Source organism: Pelodiscus sinensis, chromosome 1 (assembly GCF_052426305.1).
Source record: "Pelodiscus sinensis isolate ZL-2025 chromosome 1, ASM5242630v1, whole genome shotgun sequence".
Lineage (NCBI taxonomy): Eukaryota > Metazoa > Chordata > Testudines > Trionychidae > Pelodiscus > Pelodiscus sinensis.
The window spans coordinates 14,203,608-14,229,049 of record NC_143052.1 but is presented as its reverse complement, the minus strand read 5'-3'; the positions used below and the strand labels follow the sequence as shown (position 1 = coordinate 14,229,049).

The following is a 25,442-nucleotide window of genomic DNA, read 5'->3' as shown; positions in this document are numbered from 1 at the left end:
CTATATACGACCAGCAATCTCAGACTATAACCCAGACTTCAAGACACTGGCAGATACTGTTCAGTCACAGGTGTCACACTGAGACTTTGTTATTGGAAGAAAAAATATATAATTATCAATACTTGATTTTAGATTTACAAATTAGCAGAGAACAAAATGTATAATTGTAAATGCTTCATTTGACATTTAAATAGCATGAATTAAAAACAGACCATTTATTTCATAACTATAAACGTGATTTTAATTTTATATATTGCATAATTTAAAAATAAACTGTTTAACAGTGTATAAGGGCTTGGGATAGCAAGTGATGGACAGGTGAATAGAGGGGGCGGGGCTTCAAGGAAGGGGCGGGGTGGTAGATCTTCACCTGTTCTGAGACATAAAAAGTGATCTTGGGTGTAAAAAGGTTGGAGACCACTGATGTAGATGGTATCATGAGCTTTCGTGGGCACAGCCCACTTCTTCAGATGACCCGAGTTTTGAGGGTTTTTTGCATTTCAAGAACTACATTTCAAGAACTGCAAGTCTGGACTATGCCATTGGTTTTACTGATCTAACACAGACCTGAATCCAGAGAGCAATCAATAGTTCTACCATTCCAAATACTCCACCTCTTACATGTACACCTTAAAATGAGAGAGAATGCTACAACTGATTGAACAAATAGACTGAATTTGTTTACCTACTATATTGTGATGACCTGTTGAGCCTCTTTGAGCAATAAAGAACAGCAACGAATGGCAAAACATATATGGCTTGTGAGCATGCCAGATAACTACTGATTCTTGTACTGTCAGTCCCTGGTTATTCAGAACTTGTTTTCAAAACTTGAGAAATAGCTGAATGTGACAAGCTTGGAGGCTTAATTTAAAATTCTGCTATCCCATAGTAAACAGAGAAGACAAATTCAGTGTCACTTGATTGCTTGGGTGCCTCACCCTCAAACAGCAGCCTAGTTTCAAAGACTTTCAATATTGTAACTAGTGCAAATGCAAGTGACAGGAATGGCAGTAGTTTTACAATTACAAAAAATATAAGCTTGTCATGTCTTTCTGCCTCTTGTTACTGGTAGCTGGTATTGACACTCAAGATATGGAAAGTTATTTTAGGCTGAGTGAACTCGTTCCTATTAGAAGGAAAATAATATTTCCTATGCAGAAATATAAACTGTGTACACGGTGGAAAGACAGTAGATGACTAATGAGATACAAAATGTTTGATCCCTTAAACCCCCAGTTCAAACTAAGCTCCTGTTAGTAGGAAACGGAATTCATTATAGTTCTAATTATTCAAGGTCCTATGTGAAATGAATTGATGGTCTTAGTCTGCTTCCTGGTGGACAGATGTCCACCTCACAAGATCATCATCCCCTCTAGCATTAAATAGGCATCCTTGCTAGAAACCTTGTTGGCAGAGAAGTTAAAGATTAAATGGGTCTGCATCCTGACTCTGACTCCTCTAGAACATAAAAGAAACTTGCACTTTCTATACTTACTCTGAGTATAAGTGGAATCTTTAATGTTTCCAGGGGTATCTCAATATTTGTTCATCTTCAGATATCTACATTGCTCTTCAGAAAAAGATAATGAAGGGAAAATATAAACAAGCGAGAGAAAGCAATTGTTGGACTGAAGCAAAGCTGTTCGAAATAAAATTCTTTTGTGTGAAGACTGGTTTAAAAACTATGCACAGACAGCAATAGTAGCAAAGATCTCAATTGGGCAGTGAGCCAGACATAGAGAAGGAGTTAGTCTAACAGCTCACTTAGATTTTAGGGCAGTAGGTACTTCATTGTTGCTCCAAGTTAAAAAATGGGAGGCTTTTATTTGCCAGGTAGTATATTGCAGTGTTCTTAACTAAGTATTTATAAATTGTTGCTTTGTACAGGATTCCCAGGAGATCTCCACTAGCTTTTACACAATGAAGTGGTTTTTTCAGTGTTTCCTTGATCGTGTGAGTATCTCTTTATCTTTGTGTATTTAGTTTTATTTGTATGTTGGGGGCAAGCTGTTTTGACATTTCTGGCTGATTCTGTCATTGCAGACACCCTTTACATTAACTCTCAGGATATGGGATATCTACATACTTGAAGGAGAACGCATTCTCACTGCTATGTCTTACACAATTCTGAAACTACATAGAAGTAAGAGATCTCTCATAATCTTTAACTTAAACAAAGGTTAAACTAGTTCTTAAGTAGTCTGTTTTAAAAAAATTGGCCATTTCCTCTATTTGGCTTTATTATAAAAAAAACAAAAACTGACAAATGTTTTTTTTCTGCTGTTTTGATCTCTCCTTTGTGACTGCACTGTCTTTCATCACAGCACAGCACGATAACTGTGGAAAAGGCTATGATGCTCTCAAATTAGCAGCTCTCTAGATCCTGCTACATAGCTGATGCTGGAATTACTGTTCTGCAAGGAACTGACAAAAAATATTGTCCAATTGCATGACAGGACTTGAAAAGCTAGTTATCTGATATCATGGGTAATTGTGCCAGGAAATCTTTAGTGACTCTCAGGAGAAGAAATGTCTTATTTAGTAGAGTAAATTACTACTTATTATATAGTTGAACAATAGCAAAAAAGGGATTTAAATTGTGTTTATTAAGTAAATGACAGTCTCAATAAAACTGTGGGAATAAGCATTGTAAATTAGTTCTAATAATTCTTTAATGTAGTGGTTGTTAGATCAAAAGGGGTCTAATAGTCTCAAATTTGGCCCTTTCCTGTTCTGTGCAGTCTACCTCACACAACCAATGAAATTGTTATGTAAACTAGCAACAGACTAAGGGTGGTGGTTGAGTTATTTTTGATACCTCAATTGTCTAGGACTATAGGCATGGCATTGATGCATGCCTTGATGTGTCATGGTGTAATTCCTCTGATGTCATCAAGTATCTTTGAAACCCTCTGTTACAGTGTTTCATTCTCTTCTGCTGATTGACACAGAGAATAATAATGACCTTTTTTTTAATCCGTTAGCTCAAGTAGCAAAGATCTGTGTGGTGGATCTACAGGATTAAACCCTGCACATGAGTGATATGGATGTCAATATGATGCTACATGAATAGTTTTTCAGATTTTTTTAAACTAGTAAAATTATGCATACACACAGCTGCCTTAAAACACTGTTAATATTGCAAAGTCAAGTCAGGAAATTCCAAATTGAAGATTACCCTGTGCCATCTTAATTTTTGACCCTTTTGTGTGCATGTGCATTATAGTAGTCTTTAATGACATGATCACAGAGTATTTTTTCTACAGGATGCCTCTTATGCAATGCACAGGATGGACCAGATTTGGGGATGAATCAGAGTTGTGTAGTGAACAAAATTTGTTTATAGGATCCCTGTGTCATTTGTTGCAGAAATTGAAAGGTGTACAGTGATTGCAGGACATGAACACATGGTCTCAAGGTTCAAGTAGTTGAATGCTGCCCTGGAGAAGTAGATTTTATTCCTCCCTCCGCCACAAAGTATCCATCACTTTTTAGATGCCTGACTCAAGATCTTGGGGTCTAATTTATAGAATTGCTGAGCACTTACAATTGAAAGTGAAATCAGTAGAAAATCTGTTTTGAACATGTGAAGTGCTGTATAGTACTAATTAATCAGTTCCAAAATGAACATCCACAACCAAATGGGTTTTGACCTACTCTGTCGGCCTCAGTTCTTCATCAGTAAAATGGGAATAATATCCCCTTATTTCACAAAGGTACTGTGAAATATATATTCATATTTGTTGAAGCTGCCAGATATCATAGTGATAAGTGCCATAGAAAAGCCCATGATTAAATTAATAATTGTCTTAAGTGCAGGGTTTAAATATTGTACAATAAATAAGGCATGGGGCCACACATTGAACAGTGAGGATTAAATAAATGTTGAATCACTGCTCACTGAGCACCATCTGTCCTAACTTTTGAATTTTTGACTTTGCAACCTTCATGCTCTTTTAAGTAGTTCTTATGGTGTGTGTGTGTGTGTGTGTGTGTGTGTGTGTGTGTGTGTGTGTGTGTAATACCTAGATATTGCTTTTGATTTTCAGTTATGAGCACACTAGCCATAGCATGCTGTGTGATATCTAAAAAGTGCATTCAGAATGTGGCTTTGGACAAATCTCCACAGTCAGACTCCAGTATATTTCACAGATTATATTGCCTTGGAAAACATTGCTGACTCATTTTTTAAACTTGTACTGTCATTTGTTTTCACGTATGCGGTGTATTTGTAGTCGTGTTGTTCCAGGGTATTAGACACTCCTGGTGGGAGAGGTAATATATTTAATGGACCAACGTCTGTAGGTGATAGAGACTTTTTCCAGTCCACTAAAAATCATGGACTGAATAGATATTTTGGATTTATGAATTATTACAACAATCTGCAGCCCACTAACCATCTCCCCTCACCTCCCTTTCTTTTCTCCCTATGACTGGAAGCATGTTAATGGGGCCACTTCACCTTGAAGGGTGAAATGTGTGTTAATTACTTCTGCTAAGCAGTGTGTTTGACCTTATATTTAGTGGTGATATTCTCTGTTTCCCAGATCTGAAGAAGAGTTCTGTGTGAGCTCAAAAACTTGTCCTTCTCACCAATAAAAGTTAGTCTAATAAAAGAGATTACCTTACCCACCTTGCGTCTGTATTTAATTTTAATGAACACTGTACTTTAAGAAGGAAAAGCAAAGAGTTTTTAAAGATTGAACTCTACTCTACTCTACACTGCAAAATTACTTCTGTATAACTATGTTGCTCAGGGGTGTGTTATAGTTATACCAATCTAAGCATCAGTGCAGACAGCACTATGTCAGCAGGACATACCCACAGCAGTGTAGTTATTAAGCTGTATGAAGAGCTCTTTCTCACCAACTACACTACAGAAGTGCCGGTGAAAGGTTCCAGTGTAAACTTGCCCTTAGTCAAAGTTCCCTTTCAGTGTCTGCATTTCAAAATCTACAGAAACATTTTAGAACTGTTTTACTGCTACTAAAACAAGTGTTATCCAATGATAAGAGCAGAAGGATCTCGATTTAGGAAATCTGGATTTAGATGCCACTTGCCAATTAATTGCTTTCTGATCTTGACAAAATACTACTTTCGTAGAGCTGCAATTTTATCATATGTTAAATGAGGACAATACTTTATCCAAGTGGATTGAGATCATTGGCAAAAGTGCTATATGAAACAATACCTGGATTTGCTACAGAGTAGTAACTATTTAATTGCTTAGATGGACATCCCTACCTAGAAAAATGTACCATGTCTATATCTGTGTAGACTCAGCACAGTGGAAAACCTGATCCTAAGTGGGTCTTCTGGACATTACTGTCATTCTTGACCAACTTGGAATAAGTTTATTCCAGTCCTCAGGCATGGCTTGAAATTGTATTCCTATTAGCTTTTGCTTCACACATTTTTACAGTTAAAAAAAAAGACATGGGTTAAAGCTTTAAATGTTAATGAGTAAACCCTTAAAATATTGATAATCACCTATACCTAAAAGTAATTTTTACAAGTTGCTGTAGACTTTCTTTGTTAGAATATATTGGAACAAGGGAGCCAACACCTGAACTGAAATTTAAAAGCAAACAAATCAAGGACAAATAGTCTTGCAGCACCTTAGAGACTAACAAAAAACATAGATGGTATCATGGGCTTTTGTGGGACACAACCCACTTCTTCATATGAGTGAAGTTATTGAAGCTTTTATTGAGAGAGACTTGGTCTAATGATCTAAGCATATGATTTAGGAGCTTGTACCTCATATTGCTAAGGTAAAAATTTCAAAACCAGCCATGTCCCATTTTCTAAAATGACTTAGGAGCACAAGCTCCCTACTTTATATCAGACTTAGGCTCATAAGTGTATATATCACTTTTGAAAATGAGTCTTGGGCTCCTAAGTCACATAGACATGTTGGAAAATTTCTTCCCGGTCATGGTTTCAATTCTGCCTTCTTTGAGAGCCTTGAGTAAGTCGTATGGGCTCACTAGTGATGTCTCCAGTGCTCCATAGGAGAGCAGAGGTCCACAGGGAAGAGTTTGCAGAATTAATGTCTTAATCTTGCTAGGTAATTTATCGTATTTAACTGTGGGGGTGCTGCATCATTCTCTCTTTTGGGAGCTGCTTATTAGTTTGTACATAAAATATTTTGAAGATGAAAAATGTTTGTAATTGTTACACTTCTTAAAATGTTCAAGAATCATAATAATTAGTGGTAGAAATCAGATCTGAGTTTTCCTCTTTATTTGCAAACATAAAACCAATGTAATATTTCTCCCAGCCTTTCCCTCCCATCTTTTTTTGTTTTGTTTTTTGTTTTTAAGGGAAGAGCTTTCAGTCTCAACCCTCTAAAAAGCAATAGTGATAATTTGGACCTTTTTTGTTTTAAACTGGCCTATTAAACATGTTCAGTATAACACTTCTCTATGTAAAACTATCAAGTACCCTTGAAATATGTCTACACAGCAAAAAAATAAACCCACTCTGTGTCTGGCCCATGGTAGCTGACTCAGGTTCATTGGAGTCTGGCTGTAGGGCTGTTTCACTGCTGTGTTGACTTCTGGGTTCATGGGGGGCGGGGGGGGGGGGGGGGGGCAAGCTCTGAGACTATCCTACCTCACAGGCTCCAAGAGCTCAAGCTCCAGCCAGAGCCCAGAAGTCTACACAGCAGTGAAATAGCCCCACTGTCCAAGCTTTGCGAGCCCATGTCAGTTGGTATAGACCAGCCATAGGTGTCTAGTTGCTGTGTAGACATACCCTTAGAGTGGTGTTACCTGATGGGAAAAATGGGTGAAGCACTGAGGAGTGGACCACATTGGGGAGGAAGAAAAGAAAAGAGGCATCATGGCCAGGCCTCTCATTTGTTCTCCAGAGTCTCAGCTTTTGGTCCCGTCTGTGCTTAAAAGTTTTGTTTTAATAACTGCACAGTCAAAGTTCTCCTTTTGTAGACTAATTTATACTGGTCAAAAAGTGTTTCTGCTGATACAGTTTATTCTGATTCGGTGAGCAAAATAAGATATACCAGAAAAAAGCATTTTTGCCAGTATAACAGCTTCTACACAATGGCTTTTGCCAACAAAGCTACATTGTAAAAAGCCTTCAAAATATGACCTGAATGTATCTGATGCAGCAACACATGTCTGAATCTGCCTAGAGCCTGAAACAACTGCTCTAAATCAGGCGTTTTCATGGGTCAAGAGTTGTAAGGGCAAGCTGCTAGCTGGTTGGAAGACACTTTGGTTAACTTACAGGGAGCACCTTGGAGTTTGAAACCCTCTGCTCTAAACTGCCAGTTATGTCAGTGAGTTCTAACTCATTTACAAATGAGGGCATCTTAAATGTCTTAAATTTTTACTGGTCTTCAAAGCATTTAAATGGAGAATAAGTATATTATGAGTCATTTCCAAACGTAGGGGGTGGGGGCAGTATTTAGAAGATATAGTAATGAAAATCGGTGAATTTTAATATCTCATGTCAAGATTGTAGAGGTGTGATTGGTTTCATTATCCTGAATGACACTGAATTAGAAAGAGAACATATGGATATAAAAAAGAGAGACTATTTAGAGGGGCAATAAGTGAGTGGCTTTTAGCATATTTAGTAAATGTCTAGTATAAAGTATATTTTATTCCATTTTCAAAATCTTTAAAGAAGCTGTCAAGGCATTTCACCCCTCTGGTAGATTTTTTTTTCTTTGAATGTTTATCATAAAAACTTATTTGTCCACAGTAATGTTCTTGTTCCAATCTAGAACATCTGCTTAAATTGCAAATGGAAGAACTTGTGGAATTTCTTCAGGAGACTCTAGCCAAGGATTTCTACTTTGAAGATGACTTTGTAATAGAGCAGCTCCAAAATTCTATGTCTGAACTGAAACGAGCAAAGTTGGATCTACCAGCAGCTGGTAAGAAACTTCCACCATACATACTGATCTATACCTTAAGAATTTTTTGAACAAATTAAGAATATAGGTGCCCACTTGTTAATTGCCTGCCATTCAAATCCATGAATTAATTTGTTTCCTCATCACCATAAAGTGTTTTTTGTGTTTGAATGACTTTTTGATTTACAAAACAACGGTCATCTTGAATCTGTACCTTGAGCCAACTGCATTTAAAAAATGGTTAGCAATTAATTGTATGTATATGGAAAACACTTAAACTTTTTGGATTTAGATTACTATGTTGAATTAATGTTATTAGGTTGAACTTTTAAAATGGAGATGTTTACAAGCAAGAAGATAAAAATCCAGGGATGCTTGCTTTTCAAGCCAACAAATTTCTGTCCAAGATTCTGGACTGGTTTATAGACAGTTCTAGCCACTGTGCAGAACTGCTAACCCCCCGAAGTATAACCAGAACAAAAAAAATCATTCTTTTAATCAAATACAGTCTATGAATGTCTTGTAGCTGGTCAGTCTTCCTAGATCCTGAACTGATTAACCTCCTTGTTTCCTTCAGAAACTCTACGTCTACACTACAAGGTTTTTGCACAAAAACAGCTGTTTTGCGCAAAAACCTGGGAAGCATTCACACCTCAAATGAGCTCTTGTGCAATTAAATGGGCAGTTAAATAGCAGAGCAGAGGGCTTTTTCCACTGTAGGTAAATCTCCTTTTCTGAGACATAACTGCTTTTAGTGCTAGAGAGTGACCACACTGCATGGACGCTATTGCGCAAGAAACCCATGTGGAAAAAATCACAGGTGCTCTGATGGCCATTCTGTGACTGGCAATCAGAGCTTTCTTGTGCAAGAGCGTCCATGCAGTGTGGTCGCTGTCTTGTGCAATAGCACATGGCTATTGTGATGTGCTTTGAGGTGTGGACGTGCTCTTGCACAAGAAGTTTTTGCTAAAAAACTCTAGTGCAAAAGGCTTCTTGCGCAAGAAGCCTGTAGTGTTGACGTAGCCTGGAAGGGTGCAATTGTTACTTTCAGAGTTATGTAGGAACCATATAATGGAGCACTCCTTGTAGATGTTCTTTCACTTTAAAAAAAAAAAAAAAAGCCATCTTTTAAGATATCAAATTATCTTGTGATAATTTGCAACTCTCTTTAGCTATAAATAGCATTTTATTATACACAGTGTGTTAAAAGGTTGCAAACACAAACACTCCAAAGTTACAAAATATGATAATTAAATTTGCTTTTGCATATGCATTGTGATAGTCTTTAATTACACGCTTGCTCATTTTTATTTTTGTTCATTGTATGGCCTTAAAGTTTATTTAGTTCACACTATTCAACTATGCTCCAAAACCAGAATTATTAATTTCCTCATGCATGTTCTATGGTGCTTCTTGCTATAGGATCACAGTTCCCCCTCCTACCTCAGTGTACTTCTCCCATGAAATCTCGTTGTCATCCCCTCTGCATTTGAGTCGGGTGGCTTCTTGCTCCATATTACCTTGATGCCAGCAGGAGGGATCATTGTGAGCATAAGATAAACAGGCTTCCCACCTCAGTTCCAGTGTCAATGCCACCACAGCCCAGAGCAGCTGCAGCTGCAATTACAGGGACATCTATATTGACTAATATATACACCTGCTGGCCCTCCACCCCCTCAGTTCCTCCTTACCGTTTGTGTTGGTCATGGATGTTCTCTGCTCTTGCTCCACAAGCACTCTTAGCAGTTCTCACCCAGTTTGTTCTTGTAGATTAGCTAGTGTTCCCGTTAATTGTTCTTGTTATCTCTGTAAATAGTTCTTAGTGTAAGTAGTTCTCTCTGGCATGGGGAGTTGCTTTGTGTTTCCAGTACTCATTGTGGGGCATCTCTGGGCCCCAAGGCTTCAAACCCTGAGTCAAGTGCTTAAGCCTATTCCCTGCGGGGACCTGCACAAAGCCTTCATCAAGTCCATCTTTCCAAGTACTGTGACAATAGTATGCCCTCTGGAGTGGCACAGGGATACCAGTGGGCTCAGTACCTGGCCTGTCAAGGTTGGGTCATCCCAGCCCACACTGAGGCTCCAGCCTGGTGGAAGACCTCCTGGAGCCATTGACACTCGACACGTTTGAGGTCACAAGGGTCTCATTGAACTAACCTCATCCCCAGTCCCGGCATCACCCTCAATGAGGGCATGAGACTCTTGACGGCACCATGTCTACGTTACGGTGCAAAGTGACCTGGTCCTGGCCTTGAGGGGGCACCATAGATCTGCCCTGATGCTAAACACTTCGACTACGGCACCGGCTCAAGCCCCAGCTCCAGTGCAAGCTCCAGCACCGTTATCCACACTGGTGACTGCACCAGTTCCGGCACTGATCCCCTCTATGGCATCAGCACTGACCCAAGCTGAGCACGTGGCACCACCTTTATCATCAGGCTAGGCACTGGAGCTTGTTGTATCTCCATCCCCACCTTGGCACTGTGGCAATCCTGTGTCCATGGCCAGGTATGCCCCTAGCTGCATTTCACTGATGGCCTCAGTTATGGTACCACCCTTGTTGGCATTCGACTATTCCACTGACTCGGAGGCTAAGTCAGTCTTCTCATTGTGGGCTTTCATGTCCAGGTCTGGGCACTGTTCCCGGCACCGGAGCCCTTCAATTCAAACACAGCAGCAGCAACAGCTGCCCTGGCCACCCTAGCCCACTTTTGTCCAGACGGCACAGCAGTTATGACCACCGCAGTGGCAAGCACCTGTCCAGTGGCCCTTTTGGGCTCCCTGGCTTCCTCCACTCACAGGGTGTGGGACCCTCTAGTCCGGAGTTGGTCTACTTGGGGCCCAGGGCTCTCCCCTGAACCACCCCGCTGGTCCGTTCCCCTACATTGGGACAGTCCTTGCCCCAAGCCATGTCTGTCCCAGGGCTTTGGGGGAAAGTGCTCTGCCCACAGCCCAGGCCTTGAAGGTGACCTCTTTGGCAGCTTCCCAGGTGGCTCCCTAGGCCTGTGATCCAGAAGACGCTGGTCTGAAGGGCTCCTCATCCTCATCTCAAGACGAGGCCTTGAGAGAGGCCCTCCCATTGATGCCATCCATGGACTTGAGGGCACAACATGACCTCTTTTGCTGGCTGGATCAGAGTCTGGGGGTGCAGCTGGAGAGGATGTTGGAGGACTCTGGCATAATGGTCAACATCTTGCAAGCTGATGCCCTTACCAGAGTGTCCTTGTCCCTTAAAATTGTGGTTAAAATAACAAAGACCCTCGGGCAGACCCCGGCCTCTGTTCCACCTACTGATAAGAAGGAAGCACTATGCGCCTCAAGAAGAAAATGAACACTTGTTCTCCCATTCACCCTCAGGTTGTCCAGGCGATGAACCATCATGAGAGGTAGGGCAGCAGAGCCTAACCCCTAAGAACAGGGAGGCCAAAAAGATAGACCTTCTGGGAAGGAAGGCTTATGCCTCAGGAGGGCTGCAGCTCCGTATAGGGAACCAGCAGGTTCTGCTTAGTCGCTATTCTTATAACACCTGGACTGTGATGGACAAATTCACCAAACTTCTCCCTCAGGACTCCCGGTCTGAGTTCAAGTCCCTCTTTGAGGAGAGCAGGGTTGTCTCCTGTGTGGCCCTGGATGCAGCCAATGTGGCCACCCATGCCATGATTACAGGCCTAGCCCTTTGTCCCAGTTCATGGCTGCAAGGATCCAGGGTGCCCCAGAGCTTCACACCATTATCCATGACCTGCCCTTTGAAGGACTGAGCCTGTTCTCGGAGAAGGTCAACCATCATCTGCATGGTCTGAAAGATACATGGGCTACATTGAAGTCCCTGGGGATCCACACTCCCGCCCCCAGAGGCAATCATGCCCTGGAAGGAATGCCCTCCAACCTTCCCTGCTGGCCACCTGCCTGGACTTCTTGGGGAGCAGGGGAAGGAACAGGAATGGCAGGAACAACAGGTGCCGTTCCCACCCCTCATCTGACCAAGGGTTGGGTTTGGCCGTCAAAAATCAGGGCCCCCATCAAGGGTTTTGAAGGTGTGCCCAGGGACAGCTTACCAGTCTCATGTCTCCCTTTTTTGGACCACTTATTCCCTTTCTACCGGGCTTGGGTTTCCATCACCTTTGATTCAGTGGGTCCTTGAGACGGTAGGGAGGGGCTACGCTATCCTGTTCCTCTTGCCCCCTTCCTTTCATCCCCCTGCCCTATCCCTCTTCAAGGACCCCTCTCATGAGCATCTCCTGCGGGAGGAAGTGCAGCAGCTCCTAAGCCTAGGGGTGGATGAAGTGGTTCCCCAGAGTTCATGGGCAGGGGTTTCCTCAGGTTTTTACAAAGTGTATGGCTGTAGTCGCTGCTTTCTTGAGGAGCGTGGGGTCCAGCTGTTTCCTTACCTGGACTATTGGCTCGTTCAGGATCCTTCTCTGGACCAAGTGCTAGCACACATAGCCATGGTGCAGGACTTTTCTCTGAGCTGGGCCTCCTCCTGAATGTGGCCAAGTCTACCCTGCTCCCCTCTCAGGTCATAGAGTTTGTGGGTGTTCATCTGGACTCCACACCAGCCACAGCCTCTCTGCCCAGGTCCTGTTTCCTGGCTATCAGGGAAGCCGTTATGACCATGTGGGCGTTTGCTATGCTCATGGCCAGAAACTACATGTGCCTTCTGGGGCTCATGGCTGCATGCATGTATGTGATTCAACACTCCAGGCTCCGCATGTGCCTGCTACATTTGTGGCTGGCATGGCCCACAGTCCTTCCCTCCACTCCTGGGACAGGGTGGTTACAGTCCCCCCAGACATCCTCTGCTCCCTGGACTGGTGGACCCAGGAGGAGGTGGTATGTGCTGGAGTCCCGTTCTCCAGGCTGTGCCCAACCCTGAGCTGGTGATGGACACCTCCAACACAGGATGGGGAGCCCATGTTGGTGATGTGCAGACTCAAGGTATGTGGATGCAGGAGGAGCTCTCCTAGCATATTGTCAGGGAGCTGTGGGCTGTCCACCTCACATGCCAGGCCTTCGTTCCCTCTCTCAGGGGCAGGACAGTCCTCATCCTGTCTGACAACACGGTGGCGGTGTCTTATATAAACAGATCGGGTGGGACACATTCCCCTCACCTGTGCCTGGAAGCCCTTCAACTATGGGAACTGTGTATCGGGGCAGATATTCACCTGACTGCCTCTAACCCCCCCTGGACACAGAATATGCTGGCGAACCAGCTGAACAGGTCCTTCACCAGACACAAGTGGTCTCTAAGGGGGGATGTGGCCCTCCAAATTTTCTGCAGGTAGAGTTTCCCCTCCTGGACCTGTTTGTGACACGTCAGAACAGGAAGTATCCCAGGTTCTGCTCTGTCATGGGGCTGGGTCGCAGGTCCCTGCGGGATGCTCTTAGCACCCCATGGCCCGAGGGCCTTCTTTATGCATTTCCCCTGTGCCCACTGGTGCACGAAGTGCTTATGAGGGTCAGACAATTCAGGGCCTCCCTCATCCACATTGCACCAGCCTGGCCCAGGCAGCAATGGTTCATGTCCCTGATGAGCCTCTCTGGCGAGAGACCAATCGCCCTCCCACTGTATTTGGATGTCATAACGCAGGACTTTGAGTGGCAAAGCCTGACGAACCTGAGGTCCCTACACCTAATGGCCTGTAAGCTCCATGGCTGACAGTGGCTGAGATTTAGTGCTCAGAGCGGGTGCAAGGTGGAAACCTTGCACTAGGGCCACCTATCTGGCTAAATGGAAGCGTTTCTCTGTTTGGGCTGCCCGTGGTCAATCGGTTTCTGAAGCGACTGGACAGGCTTTACCCACATGTTGGTCAACCTATTCCACAGTGGGACCTTGACTTGGTCCTGAACAGGCTCCCAGCTCCCCCCCTTTGAGCTTATGGCAACATGTTTATTATTACATCTCTCCTGGAAAGTATTGTTCCTTGTGGCCATTATGTTGGCTAGATGGGTGTCAGAGTTACGAGCCTTTATCTTAGACCCCCTCTACACAGTCTTTTTCAAGGATAAGGTCAGATTACGCCCCCATCCCAACTTCCTGGTGTCTGTTTCATGTTTCCCGGGACATTTTTCTCCTGTTTCTTTTTACTCCCAAACCCCACGCTTCTGGTAAAGAACAGGCTTTACACACTCTTAATGTTAGAAGAGTATTGGCTTTTTATTTGGACAGGACAAAGCCTTTTCTTAAGTCCCCGCAGTTGTTTGTGGCAATTGCGGAGAGGCTCAAGGGCCAGCCGGTCTCTGCCCAGAGAATTTCTTCATGGATAACCTCCTGCATCAGGGAGTGCTATAGTCTGGTTGGAGTTCCAGTCCCTTCTCACAGCTCACTCCACTAGGGAGCAGGCCTCCTCTACAGTCTTTCTGGCTCAGGTCCCTATTCTGGACATCTGGACATGGTCTTCAATCCATACTTTTGCCAACCATTACGATCTGGCTCAGCATGCTAGGGAAGATGCGGCTCTTGGCAGGGGTGTCCTCTGCTTGGTAGAAGGTTAGAACTCTGACCCATCCTCCTGCGGTTTCTGCTTTGGAGTCACCTATATGGAGTGGACATGAGAAGAAGAAAAAATAGTTTCTTACCTTCATAACTGTTCTACAAGTTGTGTTGCTCGTATCCATTCCAAATCCCTCCTGCCTTCCCCCCCTTCTGAGTAGTTTGGTAAGAAGAAACCGAGAGGGTGGAGGGCAAGCAGGGATATACAGGCAGACCCCGAGTTACGCGGATCCGACTTATGTCGGATCCGCAGTTACGAACGGGGCTTTTCTCGCCCCGGAGGACTGGAGCGGCAGGACGCCCAGATGCGCTGCAGTCCCGCCACCCCCGTCCTCCGGGGCGAGAAAAGCTGCTCCACGTCTCCCTGGTCTGCTGGGGGGGGAGCAAAGCCACGGAGCACGCCCGGGCTGTCCCGCTGTGGGTGTGCTGCAAGGCTTTGCTCCCCGTCTCCCTGCAGACCAGGGAGACGCAGAGCAAAGCCGCGGAGCACGCCCGCAGCGGGACAGCCCGGGCGTGCTCCAAGGCTTTGCTCCCCATCTCCCTGCAAACCAGGGAGACCGGGAGCAAAGCCGCGTCTCCCTGGTCTGCTGGGGGGGGGAGGGGGTGCAGCTAGTGCCTCCCTCCCCCTCCCAGCAGACCAGGATTTTCTTGCCTACGCCTGGGGTAGAGCAGCTGGGGCGCTGCCGGGTTGGTCCCACAGCACCGCTCCTCGGCGCTACTGTACCAACCCGGCAGCACCCCAGCTGCTGCTGGTCAGTTTCAGCAGTGGCTGAATCAGGACGCCTGGGGCAGAGCAGTTTCAGGAGCGGCTCTACTGGAGCAACCCAGCTGCTCTGCCCCAGGCGTCCCCAAGTCAGCCGCTGCTGAAACTGATCAGCGGCTGACTACAGGAAGCCCGAGGCAGAGTTGCTCTGCCCCAGGCTTCCTGGAATCAGCCGCTGATCAGTTTCAGCAGCAGCTGACTTGGGGACGCCTGGGTTTCTTAAGTTGAATCCGTGTGTAAGTCAGAACTGGCGTCCAGATTCAGCCGCTGTTGAAACTGATCAGTTTCAGCAGCGGCTGACGCCAGTTCCAACTTACATACAGATTCAACTTAAGAACAAACCTACAGTCACTATCTTGTATGTAACCCGGGGACTGCCTGTATACTAGTTGAGATAGCAGTACCACTCCAGGAGGCTCCCCTGTTGGCCCAACAGGTACTGCTAAGGGAAAAACTTCCGATGACGCGTGCATGCAGCGCACACGCCTATATGGAAAGGATATGAGCAACACATCTCGGAAAAGCAAATTATGAAGTTAAGTAGCTGGTTTTTGCTGTCTTGGGACAAAAAAGCTTGTTGGCTTTTTCTGAACTAAAATTAGAGTATATACCACTTTTCTTACATTCTTGCATCAAGCAATAGTTTCACCTTTAATCATTATGAACTAAAACCATTTAAAAAGAACATAAAATATAGTCTTCATTTGACTGCATCAAGATCAGTGATTCAAAAATTTGCAGAGAGCTAATTAAGCTCAGAGGAATTCTCCATCTGTCAGTCTTTGTTAGCACAGGAACATCAAGGTACCCTATTTGGCAGGCTGTGGTCAGATATCAAAAGAGGTATTAACTTTGCCGAACACTTACAGTAATGCTACTTTCCTCCTGGAACAGCATTTCCTTGGTTCCTTCTTGCATCACTTTAAACTCCGAACCAGAGACCTTCCTTTATTCAGCAGAAGGGCCTGGGGATGAAGGGACAGAAAATTTCAAAGTTTGTTTTGAATGTTTTGCTTGAATAGTTCGCACGCGTGTGTTGAGAAAAAACTATTAAATACTTATTTTATGTGAACACTCAGTCTCCAGGAGCACACTGAGATTACAATCAAGTTAGTTGTCATGGAGCTAACCATGAAGCATAGGGCACCCACTGAAATGTCGAAGTCCAAAGCCAGGACTTATTAGAGCAACTTTATTTTTGTGTTTGTAGGAGGTGGCAGTAGTATGCTAAAATTGGCAACTGTAGACATAGCCTAATTCTGCATGACTCCAGTTTCTGTCATCCTGATGGATCCTTTTGGAACAGGCTGTTACTCTGTAGATCAATGGGGTAATGAGTTATGCCACTGAATTAAAAAAAAACACACCAAAAACACCACCTCAACACAGAATTTTTATTTTTTACTTGCTCATGTAAAAAAAAATCCTTTGAAATGCTCCTAAACTGTGGGAATAACTTCATTTCTATTCTCAGTCATAGAGCCAATAACAAAATCAATGCCTCCACCTTTTCTGTAGCACTTAAGACACTGGATGGAAACTAGATCCTGAATCTAAATTTCCCAGCCGTTTAGGATCTTCAGATTTTGAATTCTGAAGTCCACTCTTGCAGCAACCTTACTGACTATATTGTGATTCATAATGTACAGAAGTGGCCCAAAAATCATTGTGTGACCCAAATCTTCATGTCTGTAAAGCCTTTTTGATGGAGGTACACCAATTAATAGTAGTTGAGTATTTGGCCTGGAGTCATGTCATAGGCAGTGTTCCTTTTATACATCCACACTTTTTCTGTCAAATTCTAAGCTTAGAATCTGCCTTTGTTCTCTTAATCATTTTATACACTGTGTATGCAGTAATCCTTGCTTTAAAGTTTGGATGCCTTAATTGCACACACATTTCTGACTTTTCTGTGTGCAGAAAAATTAGTCAGAAGTTTGACTATTATGTTGGTCACAGATTTTGTTTTCCAGTTTAATGTTTTTCTGTTAATTCTGCAGCAGTGTATGTAATATTTTAGTGATCATCTACCAAAGGATGTATGCCCTTAGCTGTAAATGTTAGCAAAATAGATCTCATGACACTGTCAATAACACAACAAAATTATGAAGCTGCTTAATTTACTCTTTCTGATGCTATGTATTTTTTATTTATTTATTTATTTTTTGTTTCAGAGGAATTTGGGATTTTTCACTTATATCTCTGGAGAAAACAAACGTATCTATTTTTGTATTATGCTTTATTTATTAACCAACTAAACCAAAATACTTTCCTATTATGTGTTTCTTACAACTTTTCTAGTGCTTGTCTAATGTGTGATATCTGATGTTATAAAAGCATGAAAGGGCATGGAATGGTGGAATTTTATCTATTGGTTCTGCACTATTTAAAAATCTTTTATTACTTGACCTCTTTAGTTTATACATTTTTATATCACTACACATGAAATTATGTTGCAGCTGGTTGTTTACAATCTTTTTAACTGAATTTTTCAGTGAAAACTAGAATTTTTCTCAAGAAATGTAAGAATTCGTGATATAAAATGTAATATGTAAATGTTACATATGTAACCAGAAAATGACTACAAAATCACCTTGCTTTGACGCACAACCCTCCTATGAGTCTGTTAAATGGATATTTATAATTATAAACTAGTTCTTGCACCTGCCAGCACCGCAAACCTATATAGCTGCAGAAAAGCAAGCTGTATATTCTTTTTCCTCACGCTCCATCATCAAAACTATAACCACAGAATTCCCTTTTGTTGTTGATGGCATTTTGAGGAGCAAGAAGCAAGTCTGACTTTTTGATAGCAGCTTGAGCTTCTCGTACAAGCAGTTATATTTTAAAAAGTCCCTTTCGACTTGTAAATGGTGCAAAGAAGATGGAGGAAGTCACTGAGGCTAAATAAACACAAAATACTAAGATGTCATTTTAATTGAACAGTTTTTCTGACCCTTTACCATACTTGAAAATTGTATTAGAACAAAGTGCGTATATGCTTGTGCTGAAATTAAGGACTAGACTGTTATTCACCAGAGAGAGCACTTAAAGCACTTTACTCCAATTATATGTCTGTTATTCAGTGCAAGAAGCTGTTAGTGCCTACTGGAGCAATTAATCTGTAAAGTCTTGCAGTTGGGATTGATTTCCACTGGGTGGTGACAGAGACTTGTTAGATCAAGAGCAGTAGAACAAAAACCCCTTTAATGTGACTCTTAATTTCAGTTCACTTTAGGAATAGTTGTATTGATTCTTATCTCTTCTTCATTCCAATTTACATATTTTACCATATCCACCACCAATAAATGAGCATCATATTAGTAATGTTTTCTTTATTCCTTCTCCCCCCCCCCCCCCCCCATGTTTTGCTGTGCTCTCTGGTTTTTGGTACTAATGATGAATGGACTCCCCTAGTTTTAGACACAGAGCAACCAAATCATTACATGCTTCCACACAGACACAAACAAAAATTACATGGTACCAACTCTGGAGAATCTTGTACAGAGATTCTGTCAGATTTTCTTTGAGGAGGGTCCTAATAATTAAACCCTTTGTTTACCTTTTTGGTATGCTAAAGGAGTGGGGAAGGAGACAACAATACAGTTTCACACCTCACTATGCATCAAATAGTGGCAGGCTAAGAAAAATCCAGTTGCATTGAAAGGACCAGAAAACAAAAACAACACAGTTGGGCAATAATAATATTCATTATTGCTACCAAAACAGCCACCAGCTGACAGCTTCCACTTCATATTTTCTGTTTTTTTCCAGTTGCTGCATTACTATTATCTTTTGGTGCAAATGCATCTTAATAAAATATGTAGCCTAGAAATAACTGTGAACATAATAAAATTGTGCCCTGCAGTCAGACTAGTTAGTTTCCCTGAATGTTAGTAAACTCAATCTTTGGATCAATGGTGGAAACAAATTCCAGTTAAGACAGCAACCCTGAGAATGCCCTATTACTAATTCTCAGGTGTTCATATCTGGAGACTCTTAGCAATTGAGCTTAAAAATTGCAGTTGAAGGGGTCAAGGTAAAAGCATGCCTGAGGCTGCCGGTGAAGCTTTAGGCTGACGTGTGGTGGAACATGATGCAGAACTTGCAAGGGAATATTTGGCATGTTACTGTGACAAGTCATGAGATGTTTTATTTGCATACTTTTTCTCAGCAGAGGGGCTTGTGTGCTCTGTTTCTATGGTTTTTGCTTGCTCTTTCACTCTGCATATTTCTTTTTATTTTTTCTCATTGTGCTTTTTTAAAGGTGAGGATATGAACCTATTTCTTTTTCCTCTGTTCCTACCAGCACCCGATACCGTGGTCTTCCTGTTCGCTACTATCCCCCAAGTGTCTCCTGGTATTTTATCTCTGACTTTTTCACAACATTCATGTACATGATTTGCATGGGTTTTTTTTGAGAGTTTGAGCTATAGATATTTGCATTAAGATGCATGGTGATGGGTGTGCAAATTATTTTCCCTGTTTTTATTTCCTGTGCCTCAAAGGATTTTCTTATTTTTTAGGTTAATTTTAAAGCTCTTATTGTTTTCAAGAGCAATGAATTCTTGACATCTAATGTAGTTGGTAGCTCCTAATAATCTTTGTGGATTTACAGGGGGTGACCAACACCCTATTTAAATATAGTCTGGCCTGTTTGATTCCATGTTGATTTTTAGTAGGTATTAAACACACATTTGCTAGCTTAAAACAAACTGCTTGTTTTGTAGGAGGTGGCAGTGATTTGGGATATGCCTTTGTGCTGTAAGATTCTTGTTAGTGGACCATGCCACTACTGCATCTGTCTTTAGTCCAGGTTGTGTTATGTTAAGATGTGGACAAACTTTAGTGAATGAGCACAACTGAGCCTGGGATTCAGGTATGAGTTTTGCTGCTTTGCCTGTTAGAAAAACTGAGCATAGCTAACAGAGTTTAGTAATGTGGCTGTAGCTAAAGGTTGGTGTACAAATGCTTATTGATTGATCCAGACAAGACTTTTGCTGTTTGAGTTCGAGGTCAAGTTAATTTGTGTTGTATGGAGACCTTATGATGAAGTTATAAAGCTTTATCTTTTTTTCATCTTGTATCTTACCTTTTGTTTTCTATGCAGATTCTAAGCTTCAGCTCCTATCATCAAATCCTAGAATACTAAAGCCTGGTGTGTCTCTGTTAGAATGTGCACAGTTTTAGCTTTCTAAAGAATAGTTTTAGGCTTGGTGCATTTTGGCTGTTAAACTTTAGAATTCATTCTGACACTAACAGCTTCACAACAGTGTTCCATAACTAATATTATGGTGTAGTGTTGTTCTGACATCTGTTTTATAACTATAATTCAGGTTATTGCATACATCATATAAACTACACACACCCCCATGCTAATGTGTTCTGTTACTGTGAACTACACGAAATGATTACAGAAAATAATCTTCAAAGCAGTGTAGAATTCAATAAAATGTTTGCAATATTCTGGCTAAGGTTTTGTGGAAGCTTAATGGTAATTAAGAGACCTTAAGTGTCAAATTTAAAAAAAAAAAAAAAAAACGTATTGTTCAACCAAGCACATTTCAAAGGATTCCAATTTGCTCTACGTGAATTTCTTCAAGAATGAACAAGAAGGGAAAACAGTTGATGCATTGATGTAGGTACTGGAAGAGCACTGGAATGCATATTTAAATATGAATGCAACTATTGATTGTTTAGAAATAAATTGAATAGTTACATTTTGAGCACGGAGGACATTGACGGAGGGCCATTTTTTCTAAAGAAGACATTTATTACATATAAGCACCCTAAATTATCGGTGTTAAAATTACATCATCATAGTTAATGATGGGCTATTTTCTTACAACATCCCAAAAACTCCTTGTGGATCACCTGAAAGTTGCAAATTACTTAACAGCATTATGAAACCAAGATCTCTTCTGTATAATTTACATGCTTTTTAAGGGCATTTTGTGTGTATTTGCTTCCCAACTCACACTTAATTCTTATTATTAAAAGAGACAGTTTAGGATTATACAGAAGTGTTTTTCTCAAATGCTGCATTTCTTAATTTAACAAATTCATTGAGACAAATAAGATGGGAAAAACTAACAACATATGGCATTTGTGCTGGGAATATTTATTAAGACTGAAATTCACTCCTGTGCAGAAGACAAACACAGTCTACATATTCTTATGTTCTACATACACACTAGTTTGAGGGAATAAGTGGAACATAAATGATATAAAGGTTTTGCAGAGCCTGAGTAGGGAGTGAATTCTACCCCAAAAAGAATATGGAACAATTTTTTAACTGTGATGTAATGTTAGGTACATTGTCTTGGAAGCCCATCTTTATGAAGAAATCTCAGCATTTTTAAACCACCTGTCATCACAGTTTCTAGGTAATCTGTATGAAATAAAAAAGAAAGAAAGAAAAAACAGAACCATGCAGAAAGGCAGTCAGTTCTTTCCTACTGATCATTTCTTCTGAGTGATTTGCGTGCACTTGCTGTTTCAGGTTTTTGAAGACATTTATGGATTTTCTGCTAGCCCCTTCATAGTCTCTCTTTTTTATGTCTTTTTCTGTGTCTTGGAAACTTGTGGGAAAACAATTCTAACAGCTTTATTTTCTTAAACTTCAATTTGAAAGTTTCACTTGCGGTTTTTTGTTTTTTTTTTTAAATAAAACTGTCTGAACGGCAAGATCTACTTCTCTGAATAGGGATTCTGGACTCTCTTGTGACCTACAAGGTTATCAGGAGTTAGTGCCCTGCATAAATATGCTGATTGAATTTTGCTGACTCTGTGTAGCAGGAAACTTGTTAACATTGCCAAGTTATGAGAGATGGACGCGATCTTCTGATTCGAGGGTAATCGGGGATAGAGACTGGAAAGCTTAGGAATAGTCAGGCTAGAAGGATGAAATTTGTTCTAAGTTACCAGTGTAGCAAGACCTCAGGAAAGGGGTAAGTTTAACTTTGAACACCATGTGTAGACTTCAATTGGAGTAGAATGATAATGACCACCAGTTTACTATTTATGTAACTAGTATTAGTTAGCTGAGTAGCAAACAAAGGCTTCTCACTTAAACTCTCATTTTGTTACTTTTTCATCTGTCACACTCTTCTCGTGCTTTACTGATTTGTGCACCTATCTGTCTGACTCCTAGACTGTAAATTCTGTCTTTATTTATTCTGTCTTTACTCTATGCAGAATCTAACATGTGGCCCTGATCCTGGATGGCAGTTCTATGTGCTATCCAGTGATCTATTTTTGCCCTCCTGTTCATATGTACCTCCAATGAGAATTAGCTGTCAAAGCTGTAACTCATTGTACATTTTCCTTGACACTATTAATATTTCTAAGCACTATATTTTAGAGACAATTTTGTTTGAGAGTTCCTTCAGTGCACTACTCACACACAGAATGAATTGTTCATACAAATAACTGATGACAATGAGAGGTTAATTTTTAAGTTCAGATTTTTGAGTAATAGATGAAAGTTGCATGGTGCTGTGTCTCTAGTACAACAATGAGAATCAAAATGCTAAATTAGTTCTCTGCCAACTATTTTTAAAAAGCTAATTCCACATAATTTTTCAGCAAAATTATTTTGTTCCTATCTTTGAAGTTTTTACTTAGCTGATAATACAATGGTGTTTATATGGGCATGCTGTTTGATTTTTTTAAAGTTATAGGCAAACTTTCAAACAGATTGTGGGAGATACATTTACAATAACATACCTAACATTTTTTATTTATAGTATGAAAGACAGTGCTGTGCATAAGTAGGGAAGCTACACTTTTGTTGAGTGTGGACGTAAAACTTATTTACCTGTGTTAATTTAGAATGGGAAAATAGCTGTGATTAAGGCTATGATTTAGTTATGGAGGTCACGATTTCTAGTGACTTCTGTGACTTCAGCCTGGGGCGCTTGGGGGAGAGAGGGTATTCCTGCCACCCATGGGTGCAGAGAATGCTGCAGAGTATCCATCCCACCTCTACGCTACTACAGGCACTGGGGATGCCCCTGCAGCTCACAGGTGGATGGAGGTACCCTCCCCATCTCCAGCTCACAGCTTTGACAGCTGCAGAGGACCCAGAAACTCCCAACACCCAATCCATGGTGAGGCCAGAGTTCCTATCCACTGCATAGCTGCCCCACTGCAAGCTGTATGGGAACTCTCAGATCCCCATTTTGTCATGGATATTTTTAGTAAGTGTCAGATGGGTCATGGCTCCCATGAATTTTTCTTTATTGCCCGTGACCTGTCTGTGACTTTTACTAAAAATATCTGTGACTAAATCTTAGCCTTAGTTAAGATTGCTGAAAGGATAAAGTAATTTGAGAAGAAATGTTGGTATAAATAGTCATATAGGCGTATAGCTATCATTTCTGTTTGTTGTTAATGTTTTTGACATGGTTGCAATCTGGAATGCTTTGTCTCCTTAAGAGACCAGCATTTAAACATTAAATGATGTAAGATATGTTGTGCTCATAACCAAAAGAGAACTCTCCACTTACATGCTGTTCGTAAGTACGTGCTGTTGTCTTTCAGTGCCACCTTTGTCAGAACAGAAAAGTTCCCATTCTGCATACCTGCTCTGTGATGAAGGGGCCTTATAAATACCTAGATATTTAAATAAGTTCTCTTCTAACTACAATGACCATAAAAAGACTTAATGGTAAAGCTTACTTTTTCAGCTAGTCGGTACATTTTTAATAGAATCATTATGAAAAGAGGCTTACAAAACATTTTAAGTGTAACTATCTAATGTAATGATCAGTTTTAGTGAACTCTCTAGTCAGTGTTTAACAAGAATCTATGGTTAAAAAAAATAAAAGCTGTCACACTTTGGCTATGTCTACACTGCAAGGTTTTTGTGCAAAAATGGTCATTTTTGCACAAAACATATGGAGCGTCCACACCTCAAATGCACTTTGGCACAAGTAAAACAGCAGTAAAATGTAGAAGAGAGGGCTTTTGCCAGTGTAGGTAAATGTACTTCTACATTGCTACAGCTATTGTGCAAAAAGGCAAGTGTGGATGCTCCAGAGGGGTTTCTTGCACAAAAAACCCCTACGGGTAAAAGCACAGGTGCTCTGATGGCCATTCTGTGAGCTTTCTTGCGCAAGAGCGTCCATGCAATGTGGACGCTCTCTTGCACAAAAGCACGTGGCTTTTGCAATGCGCTTTGAGGTGTGGACGTGCTCTTGTGCAAGACGTTTTTGTGCAAAAACTCTAGATCAAAAGGCTTCTTGGTCAAGAAGCATGTAGTGTAGACATAGCCTTTGAGTGCACCCATTTTTGTTGTGTTTGAAGTCTCTTGGCTTTGTGCTTCACTCCGTGTGATATAGTTGTCTAGTGTACCTAACAGCATACTTATACTAATGAAGTGAAGAAACAAATATTTTATGCTAAGTTTATTTCTGATTCCCTTGAAGCTGTTGGCCTATACATGTATAAGTAATAAAAAGGACTTCAGAAATTTGCTGGGTGTCTGCCAGCCAAAGGACTAAACCCCAAACTGTATATCATTAAGAAGTATGAGCTCAAGGCTAATGGCCTTGTGAGAAACCTAACATCTCACCTTCAACTTCTGAGAAAGATGGAACTGGGACGCTTACCGAGGTTTTGACCCTTGTATGGGCTCAAGGTAGAAGGTCACTAATAACTGAATTCTTTTGTTTCTCTCTTCTGAAAGGGAGGAACATCTGTCTCTTCCCCTTCCTTCAGAGCATCTGAACTGCTTCAGTGGAATGGAACTTCACTAATCTACTGCTCCCCACAAGGCTTTTGTAGGGATGAAGAGGGATCCCTCCCCTCTATGTATAATCCAGTATTCCCCTGCTAAGTGCTTTCTCCATCAGCAGTAATGTAAAAATGACATGAGGTTTCCCAGTTTCGTTTCATCCACAGTGTTCAGTATAGCAGTGGTAAAACAGCCGAGAGTCTTGTTAATTGCACTCCGGTGGTTGGGAAAACTCTGAGCAACGCATTAGTTGTTGCAGACTCAGGAAGAAAACCAGTGCAGTACTGAGTGCATATTTAGGTCTATTAGTATCTTCACAACTTCCAAAGATAAACATTTACACCAAAAATTCAAATGCGTATGTCTAAAATCATATTTAGGCACTTAGATAAACTGCATATGAACTCTTACCCTACTAATCGCCCAAATCCTTTTTCTTCACCCTCTAGTCGAATAGAAGTTTTACCTGCTGATGCCTACCCTGGCAATAGATAAGTGACCTGATTTTTTTCACAGCTGATAAACTCCTATTGAACATGTGTATATGTCCATATATATTGTGTTA

The 25,442-nt window shown here is 41.4% G+C and overlaps 1 protein-coding gene across 12 annotated transcripts in view; it reads left to right on the top strand.

Moving 5' to 3' along the window:
- Positions 1-25,442, top strand: part of USP6NL (USP6 N-terminal like) — a 240,383-nt gene that overhangs the window by 210,926 nt on the left and 4,015 nt on the right. For all 12 annotated transcript variants that reach the window (XM_075907624.2, XM_006130656.5, XM_075907816.2 and 9 more), the window contains 3 exons: positions 1,891-1,956; positions 2,047-2,146; positions 7,757-7,909. In XM_075907624.2, coding sequence (XP_075763739.2) covers positions 1,891-1,956; positions 2,047-2,146; positions 7,757-7,909 — 319 coding nt within the window. The remainder of the gene's footprint in view (positions 1-1,890; positions 1,957-2,046; positions 2,147-7,756; positions 7,910-25,442) is intronic.